Below are 15,225 nucleotides of genomic sequence, written 5' to 3'. Positions count from 1 at the left end.
GCTGGAGCCTGCTGAACGGAGGGAGCGGGCAGGTTGGTAGGGAGTCAGCAGGTCAGAGAGGTAGGAGGGGGCAAGGCCATGGATGGCCTTAATGGTGAGGACGAGGATCTTGAACTCGATCCTCTGGGGGATGGGGAGCCAGTGGAGTCGGGCGAGGGTGGGAGTGATGGGGTCACGGAGGCTGGTGTGTGAGAGTACACGAGCTGCAGAGCTTTGGATGATCTGCAGCTTGTGAAGGGAAGAGTTGGGAAGGCCGATGAGGAGGGAGTTTCCATAATCGAGCCTTGAAGTGACGAATGTGTGGGTGAGGGTTTGGGGCCCTGAGGGGTGAGGCAGTGGCGGAGTCTGGCAATGTTGCGGAGGTGGTGGTAGGCAGTGCCGGTCATGGAGCGGATGTGGGGGAGAAAGGACAGTTCAGGGTCAAACAAGACCCCCAGGTTCCTGACAGGCTCAGTGAGGTTGAGTGTGCAGCCGTGGAGGCTGATGCTGCCAGTGCCCGAGGTACGGAGGCGCTGGCGTGAGCCAATCAGGAGAGCCTCGGTCTTGCTGACGTTGAGTTGGAGAAAGTTGTCCCTCGTCCAGGACTTGATGTCGAACAGGCAGTCGGTCAGGACCCCAGTAGTCCTGGAGTTCAGGGTGGAGGCAGAGAGGTAGAGTTGGGTGTCACCCGCATACATGTAGAAATTTCCCCCATGTCTGTGGATGATGTCACCAAGGAAGAGCATGTAGAGGGTGAAGAGGAGGGGACTGAGGTCAGAGCCCTGAGGAACACTGCACAAGACGGGGCGGGGGCTGGAGGAGAAGCTGTTTGCCGCGACGAAGTGGAGGCGGTGTGAAAGGTAAGACCTGAACCAGTCAAGGACAGAGCCTTGAAGGTTGTGGTGGGAGGAGGAAGATTGAGTGGTCCACGGTGTCAAAGGCAAATCATGTCTAACAAACTTAATAAGAGTTTTTTGATGCAGTAACGGAGAGGGTGGATGAAGGCAGTGCAGTTGGTGTAGTTTATATGGATTTCCAAAAGCCGTTTTGATAAAGTGCCACATAAGAGACTTGTAAGTAAAATCGAAGCCCACGGTATTAAAGGGACAGTGGCAGCGGATACAGAACTGGGAGACAGAGAGCAGAGAGTGTGGGGAACGGTTGTTTTTCTGACTGGAGGGAAGTGCAGTGGTGACCCCCAGGGGTCGGTATTGGGGCCACTGCTGTTTATGATCTATATAAATGACCTGGACTGGGGTACAGGGAGGACAATTGTCAATTTTGCAGATGATACAGAGCTAGGCGGGGGCTAACCTGCCCCAAGTTAATCCAAAACTTGGCCGTCGCACACTCACACAAAGTAAACTCCTTACCTGCATCACACCAGTTCCAGCCAGGCTCCACTCTGGCTCTGATTAACCAAACAGATCGATTTCAAGATCCTCACGCTTGTCTTCAAATCTCTTCATGTTCTGGCACCTCCCTATCTCTCCAACCTGCTTATCCCCCAACCCATTGCCTCCGCTCAACTGGCTCTTGCCCCACATACCACCATTGCTGGCTGCGCTTTCAGTCACTATGCCCTGAAACTCTGCAATACTCTTCCGCTTTCCCTCTGCCTTGCCCCCTCTTTCCCCAACTTCAGGGGTTGTCTGAGGACCTTCAACTTTGACCATGCCTACGGTCGCCTCCCCACTCCCCCCGGCTCGGTGTCGTGCTCTGCCATTGTCATGCGCTCTGGGACACTGCCCTGCATGAGGGGACTATATAAATGCAAGTTGTTGTTGTTAAAGATCCCAAGGCACAGCTCAAAAAGAGAAGCAAGTTTCTCCCAGACTCCTGGTCAACAATAAATTTTGCCATTCACTTTACAGGTGTTTGTGGGTCATTGTTGTGTGCAAATGGACACCTACAGTCACTGACCATTACAGTGTGATCCTGTGAAGGACTGAGAAACCCTCCCACTGGAAAAGGCACTGCATCAAATGCAAGAATTATTATTAATATCTCTGGAAAAGTGATCAACAATGCGCCAATCGATTAACAAGCAGGTTCCTACTTATTGCTAGGTAAACAGGGATGTGTGGAGTAAGGAAACTTGCCTAGCGTTTTGCCCTGTCACACCCGGGAATCAAACCCAGGTCCTCTTGCTTGCGAGGCGAGCGATCTAACCAATACACTACAGGACTCCACTGTGCTGTGGGCAAGTAGGGAATGGAGGGAGAGGTGTGAGCGAAGCGTTCCAGAATTTTAGCAAGGAAAGGCAGGATCTAAACAGGGAACTCTGCCTAGCTTGGGTTCTCATGAGCATTGTGTGCCATGTGGTGTCAGGCTGACCAAACAACATGTAGGATTAGGAAAACCCAGACCACCCGCCTCCCGGTGAGACCAAATGTAACAAACTGTGAGACTCGGTTAATCCTCTCGTTCTGGAGCCCCCCTTTCCCCCCTCCACCCCCCCCCCCCTCCCCCCCCCCCGGCACGAGGACAGCCTCACACATTCGGTAAATGCCCTTGAGTTGTGGTCTGGTCACTGACCTCCACACTTTCACTTCCCCTTTGATTTGTTTTGCTCTGTTTTTTCCAACCAATTTTCTCCTGTTATGAAGGAGATTGACTTATTGTTTCTTCCACAGGAGGATAGTGGCGCAGGGTCCGTGGCCAAGTTGCTGATACTCTTGTGTTAGTCAGTCAGCTGAGCAGTGAGAGCCCTCGGGAACCTGCCTTGACTCTGCTCGGGAGTTACTAGTTTCAGATTTTCAGTGTTTGCAGTTTTTGTGTGTGAGCCAAGAAATATTGATGTAGTTGATTGATTCAGTTCTGGTTTGTGACATTGCAGCAGTTCGCTAGTTTCTTCACAGCTCTGCGTTTAAAGTCGATTGCTCCCCTTTCTTTTACAGCTAAGGAATATTCGTGCTCCTTGAGCTTGGTGTAATAGTCAGAGAATTTGTTAAACAGGATGGAGATCGGCATGCCATTCAGGATGATCCCAAAGGAAATGCACCCGAATGCCACAATCCGGCCCAGCAGGGTTTCTGGTGTTGTGTCTCCATAGCCTACAGTTGAGATGCTAACCTGAAGGGATACAAGAGTTTGTTGATAATCTAACTCTTATCTACTGTACAAAGCCAGACTATTAGTTTCCCAGTCGCTCTGCCAATCAGGGCAAGTGGAGCTTCATTTAGACCCTGGCACAGGGCATTCTCTGTCATTCTCACCCCGTGATGAGACCTGATGCAGATCAGTGATTATATTCATCGCCTCAAGTGGGAATCCATTCCAAATTCTTGCCATCATCTGAACGAAAATATTACTGCTAATCTCTCCTATTTCAGACCATCAAACCTGTTGCTTCATTAGATCAGAGCAGATCCTTTAACCCCATTTCCCTGCCTGATCTCTCCACCACTTTGGAACTTGATTTCACATGAACTTCTTAAAACTAAAACAAAACAACGTCTAGAGTTTCAGGCCGACGAGAACCACAATGGCCACCGAGGCTGGAATGTCGGTACCTGCTCCTCAATCTAAACGTCAAAACAATCACTCTCCCCTCTCTGTTCACTAAAATTATCATCTAAACCTTCCCAGCTGACAGATCTCGGCACATGTGAAGCCCCTCTCCCCCTCTCTCATAAACAAGATCCAAAAAAGGTCTTTCCCACGAGCACAAAATATACAGCAACTTGTGAGGTACCATCACAGCTCAGTGTCTCTCAGCGCTGCACCGAGGGCACAGCTGGAGACCACGCCACGGGGGGGGGGGGGGGGTGGGGGGGTGGGGTGGGGGGGGGGGGGGGACCATTGGTTGAAGTTGGTCTTGAGATGGTTAAGGGATTGAAAGACAGATAACAGAAACATAGACAGATACAAAGACACCACACACACAGCCCCCACCACACACACAGCCCCCACCACACACACAGCCCCCACCACACACACAGCCCCCACCACCACACACACAGCCCCCACCACACACACAGCCCCCACCACCGCAACCACAGACCCCACCACACACACAGCCCCCACCAGACACACAGCCCCCACCACCACACACAGCCCCCACCACATACACAGCCCCCACACACACACAGCCCCCACCACATACACAGCCCCCACCACACACACAGCCCCCACCACACACACAGCCCCTACCACCACAACCACAGCCCCCACAACCACAGACCCCACCACACACACAGCCCCCACCACCGCAACCACTGCCCCCACCACACATACAGCCCCCACCACATACACAGCCCCTACCACCGCACACAGCCCCCACCACCGCACACAGCCCCCACCACACACACAGCCCCCACCACACACACAGCCCCCACCACCACACACAGCCCCCACCACCACAACCACAGCCCCCACCACCACAACCACAGACCCCACCACCACACACAGCCCCCACCACCGCACACAGCCCCCACCACCACACACAGCCCCCACCACCACAACCACAGACCCCACCACCACACACACAGCCCCCACGACCACACACACAGCCCCCACCACCACACACACAGCCCCCACCAGATACACAGCCCCCACCACATACACAGCCCCCACCACCACACACAGCCCCCACCACCACACACAGCCCCCACCACATACACAGCCCCCACCACCACACACAGCCCCCACCACCGCAACCACAGCCCCCACCACCACACACAGCCCCCACCACCGCAACCACAGACCCCACCACCGCACACAGCCCCCACCACCACAACCACAGACCCCACCACCACACACACAGCCCCCACCACCACACACAGCCCCCACCACACACACAGCCCCCACCACACACACAGCCCCCTCACCACACACAGCCCCCACCACATACACAGCCCCCACCACACACACAGCCCCCACCACATACACAGCCCCCTCACCACACACAGCCCCCACCACACACACAGCCCCCACCACACACACAGCCCCCACCACCACACACAGCCCCCACCACACACACAGCCCTCACCACCACACACACAGCCCCCACCACACACACAACCCCCACCACCACACACAGCCCCCACCACACACAGCCCCCACCACACACACAGCCCCCACCCACACACACAGCCCCCACCCACACACAGCCCCCACCACACACACAGCCCCCACCCACACACACAGCCTCCACCACCACACATACAGCCCCCACCCACACACACAGCCCCCACCCACACACACACCATCTGTATGGACAGATCCTCACACTTACTGCCGCCCACCACCAAGCACTTGGAATGCTGCTGAAGTTGGTGCCGGGAACATCGTGTTCTACGGAGTGAATGAGGGCAGAGAAGGTGAAGATGCCCATAGCAATGAAGAGCAGGAGGCAGCACACTTGCTGGTAGCACTGGCGCAGGGTGAAGCCGAATGCCCGCAGGCCTGTGGAGTGGCGAGCCAGCTTCAAGATACGAAATATGCGGGTGAGACGGATAATTTTTAAAATCTGTCCAAGTTTTCCGACCCTTTCGACAGCCTCAATATCTTCATAATAATGCAACGCTCCTTCCTCAATGTAGTGCTCCAGGGCAAACTGGATATAAAACGGGAGAACAGCAAACAGGTCCATGGTGTTCAACACACTTTTCAAGAATTGCTTTATTTTTGGAGCAGAGAAAATTCGGAGTAAATATTCAACAGTGAAGAACACGATACAGATATTTTCCACCATTTCCATGTAAGTCTTGCCGCTGGGTCTCTGTATCTGGAGTTCCTGCACTGTGCTCAGTGTCATGGCCACAACCGAAATCAGAACAAAGAGACTGGATGTAATCGCCATGAGCTTTGCACTGATTGAAGAATAAGGATTTTTCATCAAATTCCAGACTTTTCTTCGGATTTCTCCAAGACACTGTTTTTGAAAAGTTTCTTCATGTTCCTCAAAATCCACTTCCGCTTGAAGTTCTTTCTGAATTTTAAGATATTCCTTCAGTTCATCTCGTTTCTCTTCAAATAGTATGCGGCAACAAGGCTGAGTGTACTTGATGTGAAGGCCCCAGTAACGGATTTCCTCCACAAAGTTCGTGGGACACGATTCATCCATGATCCACAAGGTGCCGCTTTGGTAGAAGTGAAAAATACTGTGGAATATCTGGGGATTGCGATCAAAGAAGTACTCGTTGGTTTGGACAGAATAATCATCGCACAATTCCAGTTTCCTCACAGGATCCTGCATTGTCGCAAGTTTCCCGATCCTGGTCTTTGGGAATTTCGCTGCGGCTTTGTGAACAATCTTAAAACAACTCCCTCCAACATTAATGTTCAGAAATTGGTGTTTATTCTGCAAGTTTTCAGTCTGTTCCTCATCAGGGCCCAAGTGGTGAGCAGAAGTCCACTGTTTGACTGAACTGTCCAAGGCAAATGGGATGTAATTTTCTTCTTCTTCAATACTTTGTGAAAAACTTGTAGTATCTCCGATTTTGAGATTGGCAAACAGACTAGATCGTCTCTTTTGCAGTTGCTTCATTTTGCTCAATTCCTGCAGCTTCTTGTGTGCAGCGGTAGCTCCGTCTGTTCTGGTCTAAATCAAGTTAAAAGTAAAAGAGGATTGTCTAAAGTTGATTAAAGGATTGCTTCCGGAAGACGCAAAGTCACAACCAACTGTTAAGAGATTAAAAGAATTAATGGATCAGAAGATGTAATCTTTTCTGTGACATAACTGGGTATGAACCATATTTGTCTAGTGTGATATTAAATGAAATATAGTTTAAACAAGGGTTTAATTTACCGTGTCAATTTATAGAATTCCTTATTAATTCCTCAGATTGGCACAAATAAACCTCAACTAAATGATATGGACCCAGGCAGCTCTGATCCAATGTCATCAATTTCCACGATAGCAACCAGGGGGAGAGACATTTTAATGTGTGGCTTATTAATCCCATTAACAAGTGCTGGAAATTAGACCCTTGTATTTATTTTAAAAATCATAGCAGTTGCTATGGAGCTCAACAACATGTCTCAGGATTTGTATATATATATATGACTGGATTTTGTATGTATCGTAGCAGCCAATTTGCACACAATGGGCCACAAACAGCCATTGAGTGACCGATGATTGTTGGTGTATTTTGTGGATGAACGGTCCAATGGAGTCCTTAACATGGAATCTGAACAGATGTGGTTGCAATTTAACATCTCACCTGAAAGATCATTCGGGGCTTCCCAAGCGCTGCATTGGAGTGTCAGACTGGGGTATGAGCTCAAAGTCCCGATATGTGGCTCGATCCATTCACATTTTCAAGACTGTTAGGTCAAGTTATTGAGGGATATGGGGCATGGGCGGGTAATTGGACTTGAGGTACAAATCAGCCATGATCCTACAGAACGGCAGAACAGGCTCGAGGGGCTGAATGGCCTACTCCCGTTTCTACATTTCTGTGATTCCACAAATGTCTGATTCACAGGTGAGAATGCTACCAATTGAGCCTAAGTAATAATAATATCTTACAATCTATGTAAATCTAATAATAATAATCCTTGCATTTTATATAGAGCCTTATCACATCTTCTGGATGTCTCAAAGCGCTTCACAGGATATGCTGAAAAGCTAATTGACTGTATGAAATGTTGAGTCTTTCAAACACAGATTAGATATTTTCTTTTAGGAAATAACATAATGGGATACAGTACATAGGGAGTTTGGGACATATGCGCAGGCGACAGCCAAGAAGGTGGAAGGTGAACTAGATGGACCTTGGTCTCTTTTTGTCTAGCATTTCTTGTTGTTATGTATATGTGTGGGGTGTCAAATGAGAAATTAGATTTTCCAAGTGAAACCACTTCATCCTCAAGGAAGGAAGATCTTGGCTGTGTCACTGGAGTGTGTCCAGCTAGCAAGGAAACACAAAGCCATCAGCTTGTTCACAAAGATGTGGTGGCAGCTCAGAGCAGAGTTCCATTCCAGGTTTCTCAGGCTGTTACACTTCATAACCCATTAACATGGACCAGGAAAAGATAGCATCAAAAACCAGGTGGGACACAGTCCACAAGCAATTCCATGGCAGCGCAGATATATTTTGGGATTTCTTCTTAACAAGAAAACTGCTCGGTACATGAGATGGAAGGCTTATTATTAATAAGAAGATTGGACAAGTTAATCCAGGGTTATTTATACCTGCCTGTTTTGTGTGGAAACTACATAATGTTCTCCCTCTTGAGTGCTGGGGACAATTACACATGTATGAAATTTTCCCAACTTCAAACTTGAGGAGCAGCTCGGGAGGCTGAGGGGTTCCTGGTCACTCACTCCAGGAGGTTAACCCCCACAGGCAGGAGACAGAGGAGGATGACTGTCCACGGGGGAAAGAAAAATAGAAAGGAGAGTGCAGGGAAAGTTGCCGTAGCAAACAGGTATCAGGCACTGAGTACCCGTGAGCAATGCTGTGTCACTGTGCAGCCAGTGGCTCCCAAAGGGGAAAGTGCAGGTCAGTCAGGGAAGTAACAGGAATCTCTGTAGCTGCAACCATGAATCCCGAATAGTGTCTTGCCTCCCAGGTGCCAGGGTGAGGGACATGATGGAGCAGGTGTAGAAGATTTTGGAGTGGGAAGGAGAGCAGCTAATCATCATGGTTCATGTAGGAACAAATGACATAGAAAAGAGTAGGTTTTGGGTTCTGTGGAGGGAGTTTGGGGATTGAGGAGATCGAGAGGCACAGGACTGTAGCCTCAGGATTGCTCCCTGTGCCTCAGCACAGTAACAGGGAGACACGTGGCTGGAACAGAGGGAAGGTGCAGGAGTTCGGGACATTGGGACCAGTTGTGGGGTGGGATCTGTACAGGGTGAGTGCCTGAGCAGGGCTGGGACCAATCTCTTTGCTGCGGGGGAAGGATTTAAACCAATATGGGGGCAGCAGCCGGGTGTGGGGAGAACGCACAAGATGAGGTAGAAATTAAAGAAAGCATAATGGAAAATATGTCAAAGGTTGTAGGGAAGGTAAAAAAGGAAGTCAGAGAACTAACAGGGAATAAACCAAGAGGGCGAGAGATTGTAAATGGCACTGAATTGCTCTGATGGCTCTGTAAGAGTATGGACACGATGGGCCAATTGGCCCTCTTCGGTGCTGTAAATTTCAATGGCTCTATTAGTGGGCGAGTCTTCACAGTTTATGGATTAAATCACACAGCTGAGGCTGTTCTGTTCATTTTTAATCTAAAAGGATAAATGCAAATGACTACATATAGGCTTCAATAATAGGAAACAACAACTTGGACTTATATAGCACCCTCCACGCCGGATGCCATCTCAAAGTGCTTTACAGTAACGGATCCCGGTGCCGAAACACAAGATAGAAGTTGCTAAGAGGGAAGCTGAGAGAGATCTAGGGGTGTTAGTTGACATGTCGCTCACTATGCCACATAGTGTGAGGCAGCAATAAACAAGACAAACAGGACGCTGGTTTATATTGATAAATCAGTTGCGTTCAGGTTCTCAGATGTCATTCAGGCTGTACAGTGCTTTAGCCGGAAGGCAATCCCCAACTGGAACAGGTGGTAGAGACCAGAACACTGGATTCATTTAATAATCAGCACCATGATGTGATGTGGGGCAGTAGGTGGGTGTGATGTGGGGCAGTAGCTGGGTGTGATGTGGGGCAGTAGGTGGGTGTGATGTGGGGCAGTAGATGGATGTGATGTGGGGCAGTAGGTGGGTGTGATGTGGGGCAGTAGGTGGGTGTGATGTGGGGCAGTAGATGGATGTGATGTCGGGCAGTAGGTGGGTGCTCTGGAGGGATGAGATTGGATGAGCCAAAGGGCCTTCTTCAACCAGACCGATCTTGTGCTGATCGGATCGATTTCAAGATCCTCACTCATTTTCAGATCCCTTCATGCTTTTGCATCTCCCTACGATCTGATCTGCTGTGGAGTCTTGTAGTTCAGTGGTGAGATCACTTGGCTCGCAAACGAGAGCACCTGGGTTAGATTCCCAGCAGGGTGAAATGTTCGGCAAGTCTTTTTTACTCCACACGCCTCTGTTTACTTCGCAGTAAATAGGAACTCAGTTGTTAATCGATTGGTGGATCGCTTTTCCGGAAACAAAATAATTTGGTCACTCAATCCACGACCGTTTGTAGGACGCTGCTGTGTGCAATTGACTGCCGCGTTTCGCCCACAAAATATACAGTCAATTCACTTTACATATATTCTGTGAAGCGCTTTGAGACGTCTCAAAGCTGTGATGAGGCACTGTATCAAATGCAAGGATTATTATTATTATTACACCCCACTCCTCCACCTGCCACCTCTGGTTTGGCCCTTGCGTCCTCTGTTCCACCATTGGTGGCCGTGCCTTCAGTCACTACACCCCGAAACTCGGGCACTCTCTCCTTCAATCCCTCCACCTTGCCCCCTCCCTCCCTCTCCCCTTTAAAATCCCACCTAAAGACCTTCCTTTTTGATTGTGCTTATGGTCACCTCCCCTCTCCCTCTGGTTCAGGGTCAGACTCTGCTACTGTCAAGTGCTCTGAGACGCTACCCCATGTGAAGGGCACTATATAAATCCAAGTTGTTGTTCTACCTATTGATTTATTTTGTGTTCTGCTTGACAGATTGACGACAGTTGTGAGCTATCACCACACATAGTGCTAGAAGCAATAATTAGATGTACAAGTGGCATCGGCATTCCATGTTTTGTTTTATGTAGTCAGTAGCTCTGACTAACGCTGGACAGTGATCTGCGAAGCCATGTGTCTGTGCTGACTAGAGGGGATTATCTGGAGCTTTAGTCATTAATTGTGTGGAGAAAGAATTGAGGTGACTGGAACTGATTTATTTTAAAGGAGGTGAGGAACAGCAGAAACAGATTAGATACAGTATGGAATTGACCTAAGGTGTTTAAGTGAGTTTTAAAAACCTTCATCAGATTATTCCCAATCCCCGAAGCCACAAACAGACGAGGGTGCAATTGGCTGCCGCATTTCACCCACAAAACATACAGTCAATCCACTTTACAGTACATTCTGTGAAGTGCTTTGAGACATCTCAATGACAGGCTGAGGCGCTGGATCAAATGCAATGATTATTATATTATTATTATTGTTGTTAGGCACAAAACAGGAAATAATCAACACCGAGTCTTTCCCGTGTCGAACTAATCACATTACATCATACCAGGTCATGGCTTCGAGTGGAAAGTCTATCTTCAACCTGCCATCCTGATCCAAAGTCGTAGAACGCGTCATTGCCACTCAGCTCCACTCACACCTTTCCCTGCTCGAGCCCCTCCAGGTCGGTTTGGACTGTGCCCTCATCAATCACCAATGACATCCTCTCTGACTCGGGCTCCCTCGAGGGTATAACCAACAGCAAAGACTGGCCTGTTTCTGTACTGTACAATCTATGTAAATCTAACAATAATAATCCTTGCATTTGATATAGCGCCTTATCACTTCTTCAAGACGTCTTAAAGCACTTCGCAGAATATACTATAAAGTGAATTGACTTTTATTTTGTGGGCAAAATGCAGCAGCCAATTGAGTGACCAAATTAAATGACTGATAGAAGGAGAAAGGCAAACGGAAAGAGACACACGCACTCACGCACACTCGCACAGTGAGAATCAGGGAAAGAGAGTCAACTGACTTTCAAGCACTGATCTGGGACTCTACTCTGCGTGAGGGGCGCTGTAAGTAGATTTGTCAAACAAACGGATTTAACAAATCCAAGCCAACGCTCTTAAATCAATTTGGTTTTTAGTATTATCCCGTATTATAACCTCTAAATGTTTGCCCACTCTGGATGTTAGGCTAAATTACTTGGCTGGACCCCTTTTCCTTTATAAACAAAGGCATTAAATCATCTGCCCTCCAGTCTCCTGGCACAACTTTTAAATCCAAAGATGTTCAAAAAATTGTAGACAGAACATCTACTATTTCTTCCCCAACTTCACTCAACGTTCTCAGATGTTGTGCAAGAATTAAGTAAATCCATTCAAGATACAGAAAATTTCCATGTGTGGAACTTGCTTAGTTTATATACATTTAAGCACGGTGATGGATTTCTGCATGTGTCAGACACCCAACTGGCAACATTCTCCTAACCTCTCTCTTTGTTTTTCCTTCTTTACCAACTCACTGACCAGTGAAAATAATTCTCCCCATTTATCAAAACTTTCTCTCAGGGCTCCTCTCAACGCTCTCTGTTCCAGTGAAAAAAAATTCTCTCCTCTCTCCTCAGTGAATCTTCTCCACACTGACATTATGTCTCTCTTCTGTACCGAACCTGGTGCAAAATGGGACACAATACGTTAATACAGCTTGTCTAACAATTTAGGAAGGTTTATTTAGCATTGCCTCTTTACTTCGGTTTTCTTGCCTTCCTTTATAAATCCAGGATCCCATCAGCTTTTGCTTTAAACATCTTTTGTCAACTTGCCTTCCCAGATTTGTGCCATTAACCCCCATTCTCCGCTCTTCCACTCCCTTTAAAATGTTAGAATTTAATCTTTATTTCCTTATTTCTCCTCTCACAATGCATCACTTCATTTTTTTTGTATACACACTGAATTATTGAATGTCATCTCCCAACTATCTCTGATCAGTTTGCATGCTCTTAAAGTTGCTTCCAGTGCTTCTCGCCAGGCTTCCTATGTTTAGATCATCCACGTGTTATATTATGTCTCTATATGCTAGTCCAGTTTATACACTAAGGTGGATCCTGAAACTTCCCTCCAGTCTGAAAAATATCCTTTAGCCTCGACTTTCTATTCTGTCCTTAACCAACTCTATCCTTGCTGCCAGATTGCCTTGAAGACCTTGCACCTTACACATACCGGAAGGTACAAATGTGAAAGATTAAGAAATTTAAGTGAAAAGTAGAACTGACTTTATATTCTGATTTCTGTATCTTACTGTTTAAATCCATTTATTTTAATGTCACAGAACAAATCAGCCACACCACACACCTTTCAAATAAATCAGAACATTAAAAATGTGAACATATAGCATGGAAACTTTTCAGTTTCTTTCTACAAAACAGCAAAAATCACAATTTCAGACACAATCTAAACAGGTGATAAAGAGGTGATAACAATTATTGCAACAGCCAATAATTACCTGAGTAACTCAGCTCTAACAAGGTTTAATTATTTGTTCACACAGAAACAAGTCAGTATGGGCAGGTCTGTCCTCTCCCAGCCCCCCTCCCAAACAGAGTAAGGCAAGTGGGTCAGGTCTTAAATACAATTGTTTCTTAGTTACTTGGTTGCTTGTGGTCGCTGACAAATAGAACAGAGCATTAAATGACAGGATGCAGATCCTAAAAATTAATATGAAAATCTAGTTACCGGAGGATACAATGATTTAATTGGTGCAATTGGGCTGCAAGACTGAGCTGCCAGGGGAGGGAAAGGTCCAGAGAAAGAACTGGGGTCAGAGGCCATCACTATAAAATCAGGATTTTAAATCAGGAAATTGAGGTATTGTTACAATATTGTTACAATGTTACAATTAAATTATCTAAATAAATATTTAATTATTTTTATGTTTGAAATTAGCAAAAACAAGTTTAAATAAAGCTTTAAACACAAATATATATGAAACATACATAATATATTTCAAGTGACTCAAGATCTCTGAATGAAAATGTTTCAATCTGCAGCACCATTGAAATTCAGAGATGCTACAAACTCCAGTGCGTTCAACCATGTCAGGACCAATACACATTTGCTTTCAGAGTGCTTTCCCTGAAATAACAGCCTCAACACTCCACCCCCCCACCCAAAAAAAATCCCCCACCATGTCTGAACATGTCCCCGTTCTCACTCTGTGTCCTATATCCAGTTTCCAGCTCAGGTCCGTGCGACAGAGAACCTGGTGAATTAACATAAAGGCTGATTGTAGAAACTCCACCAACTGAGATCAGCTAACGTACCCAGCCTGGAATGGAACTAGAGAATTTGCTTAGGAGTCATCACAGGAGCTCAGGTCTGACATAGTCTCTCACTGAACACAATGATCTGATAAAGTTACTCACATCATAAACTCTGCAGCAAGATGTAAAAGAGACAGCCATACTCTGAAGTCTTGTGCTGATTCAACAACAGGAAGGGATTCAGCTTTTAGCCACTGACTGAGAACTATTCACCTCCCCATCACCTCCTTCATTTGCGCATCTTTAACACAAATCTGCAGTGAAGCCTGGGTTACACCACACTACAGAACTGGCAGCAAATGGGGAGGTGGGAGATTATCATATATAAAAAGGATGGAGTGAGGAAAACAGTTTGTACCAAGGTTTAAATACATCTGACAGTGTCTGATGTATTTGACAGGGTCAGTGGGCTTCAGAGGCAGTTACTTATCTTTTCTGATGGACTTTGCACTGATGGACAAACCCTCTCCTCAAACAAAAATACTCTAGGCAATTAAATACATTAAAGTTTTACCAAAGCCCTGAATAACCTGATCTTTATGCTGGCAATTCAACAATTCAGCTTTCAGTCTCCCTGGGAAGCAAAAATATCAGTCCTGTCCATGGAGAATCCAGATCCTCCCCTGTGTTTCTATAGGAGCTCACTGTAAAGAGGAGACACAAAGGAGCAGATTCAATGAAAAGGAAGAAGACAGTCAGCGGCATTACATGATGGGCCAAACGGCCTCCTTCTGTGCTGTATAATTCTATGATTAGGTTTGGTGTCTCCAGACTGGGCCACATCACTATCGAACAGATCCACTTTGGTTAATGCTGCTGGAAATCTGTGGCACGGTCTAACCTTTATGGTCGCCCCATAAAATAAATTTTCTTGACTGATTTATGCTATAAATCAAGAAATATTCAATCAAGAAAAAAATGAAAACATGCTACAAATCAAACATTGAGTTACCAAGACTCGTGTGAATGTTCAGTGGAGGGATGGGGGTAGTTTGTGATGGCCCCATGGGGCACAGGTTGGCCATCAATCATCGATAAAGAATGATAGAACCAGCCCCGCCCACCCCAGCCAAAAATAATTAAATAATACTTTGATGTTCAACAATCTTACTGAAAAATATTTCCCCCGTCGTACCATCGATAACCTTTATAGTTTGCAACTGAACCTCTCTAACCTCGACTGCAATGAACTGTTTGGAAACTACAACCCCATTTAAACTTTTCAAACCTTGCCGATCTCCCCAGCTCCACCTCGCACAGGATCCAGCTGATCAAAAACTCCGCCACCCGCATACTCACCCACACTAAACTCCGTACTGTCAACACCCCAGTCCTTGCCAGGCTCCACTG

General features: G+C 46.9%; 2 protein-coding genes across 6 annotated transcripts in view; both read right to left on the bottom strand.

Moving 5' to 3' along the window:
• Positions 1-2,538: 2,538 nt before the first annotated feature.
• LOC103190430 (potassium voltage-gated channel subfamily V member 2-like) lies at positions 2,539-6,593 on the bottom strand. Its single transcript, XM_007911209.2, has 2 exons — positions 5,219-6,593; positions 2,539-3,054 (listed from the first exon to the last, which is right to left on the bottom strand). The coding sequence occupies exons 1-2, from the start codon at positions 6,470-6,472 to the stop codon at positions 2,794-2,796; spliced, it is 1,515 nt and encodes a 504-aa protein (XP_007909400.1). The 5' UTR covers positions 6,473-6,593; the 3' UTR covers positions 2,539-2,793.
• Positions 6,594-12,108: 5,515 nt separating this feature from the next.
• Positions 12,109-15,225, bottom strand: part of LOC103190431 (very low-density lipoprotein receptor) — a 40,412-nt gene continuing 37,295 nt past the window's right edge. For 2 of the 5 annotated variants that reach the window (XM_007911210.2, XM_042342688.1), the window contains one exon: positions 12,109-12,225. In XM_007911210.2, the coding sequence (XP_007909401.1) occupies positions 12,177-12,225 (49 nt within the window). In that variant the 3' untranslated portion in view covers positions 12,109-12,176. Of the gene's footprint in view, positions 12,226-12,850; positions 14,520-15,225 lie in introns of those variants that run through there. The other 3 variants (XR_489160.2, XR_006085641.1, XM_007911212.2) reach the window with 3 other exon arrangements.

This window comes from Callorhinchus milii, unplaced genomic scaffold (assembly GCF_018977255.1).
Source record: "Callorhinchus milii isolate IMCB2004 unplaced genomic scaffold, IMCB_Cmil_1.0 Scaffold21, whole genome shotgun sequence".
Taxonomy (NCBI): domain Eukaryota; kingdom Metazoa; phylum Chordata; class Chondrichthyes; order Chimaeriformes; family Callorhinchidae; genus Callorhinchus; species Callorhinchus milii.
Note: the sequence above shows the minus strand (reverse complement) of the source record. Positions and strands in the feature narration are given on the sequence as shown.

What these genes read in the sequence shown, in the direction of transcription:
- LOC103190430 (XM_007911209.2), bottom strand. Translation starts at nt 6,472, where the DNA reads ATGAAGCAACTGCAAAAGAGACGATCTAGTCTGTTTGCCAATCTCAAA. An exon ending in GTGCTTGGTGGTGGGCGGCA is followed by an intron (nt 3,055 to 5,218) that starts GTAAGTGTGAGG and finishes GTATCCCTTCAG; the next exon opens with GTTAGCATCTCAACTGTAGG.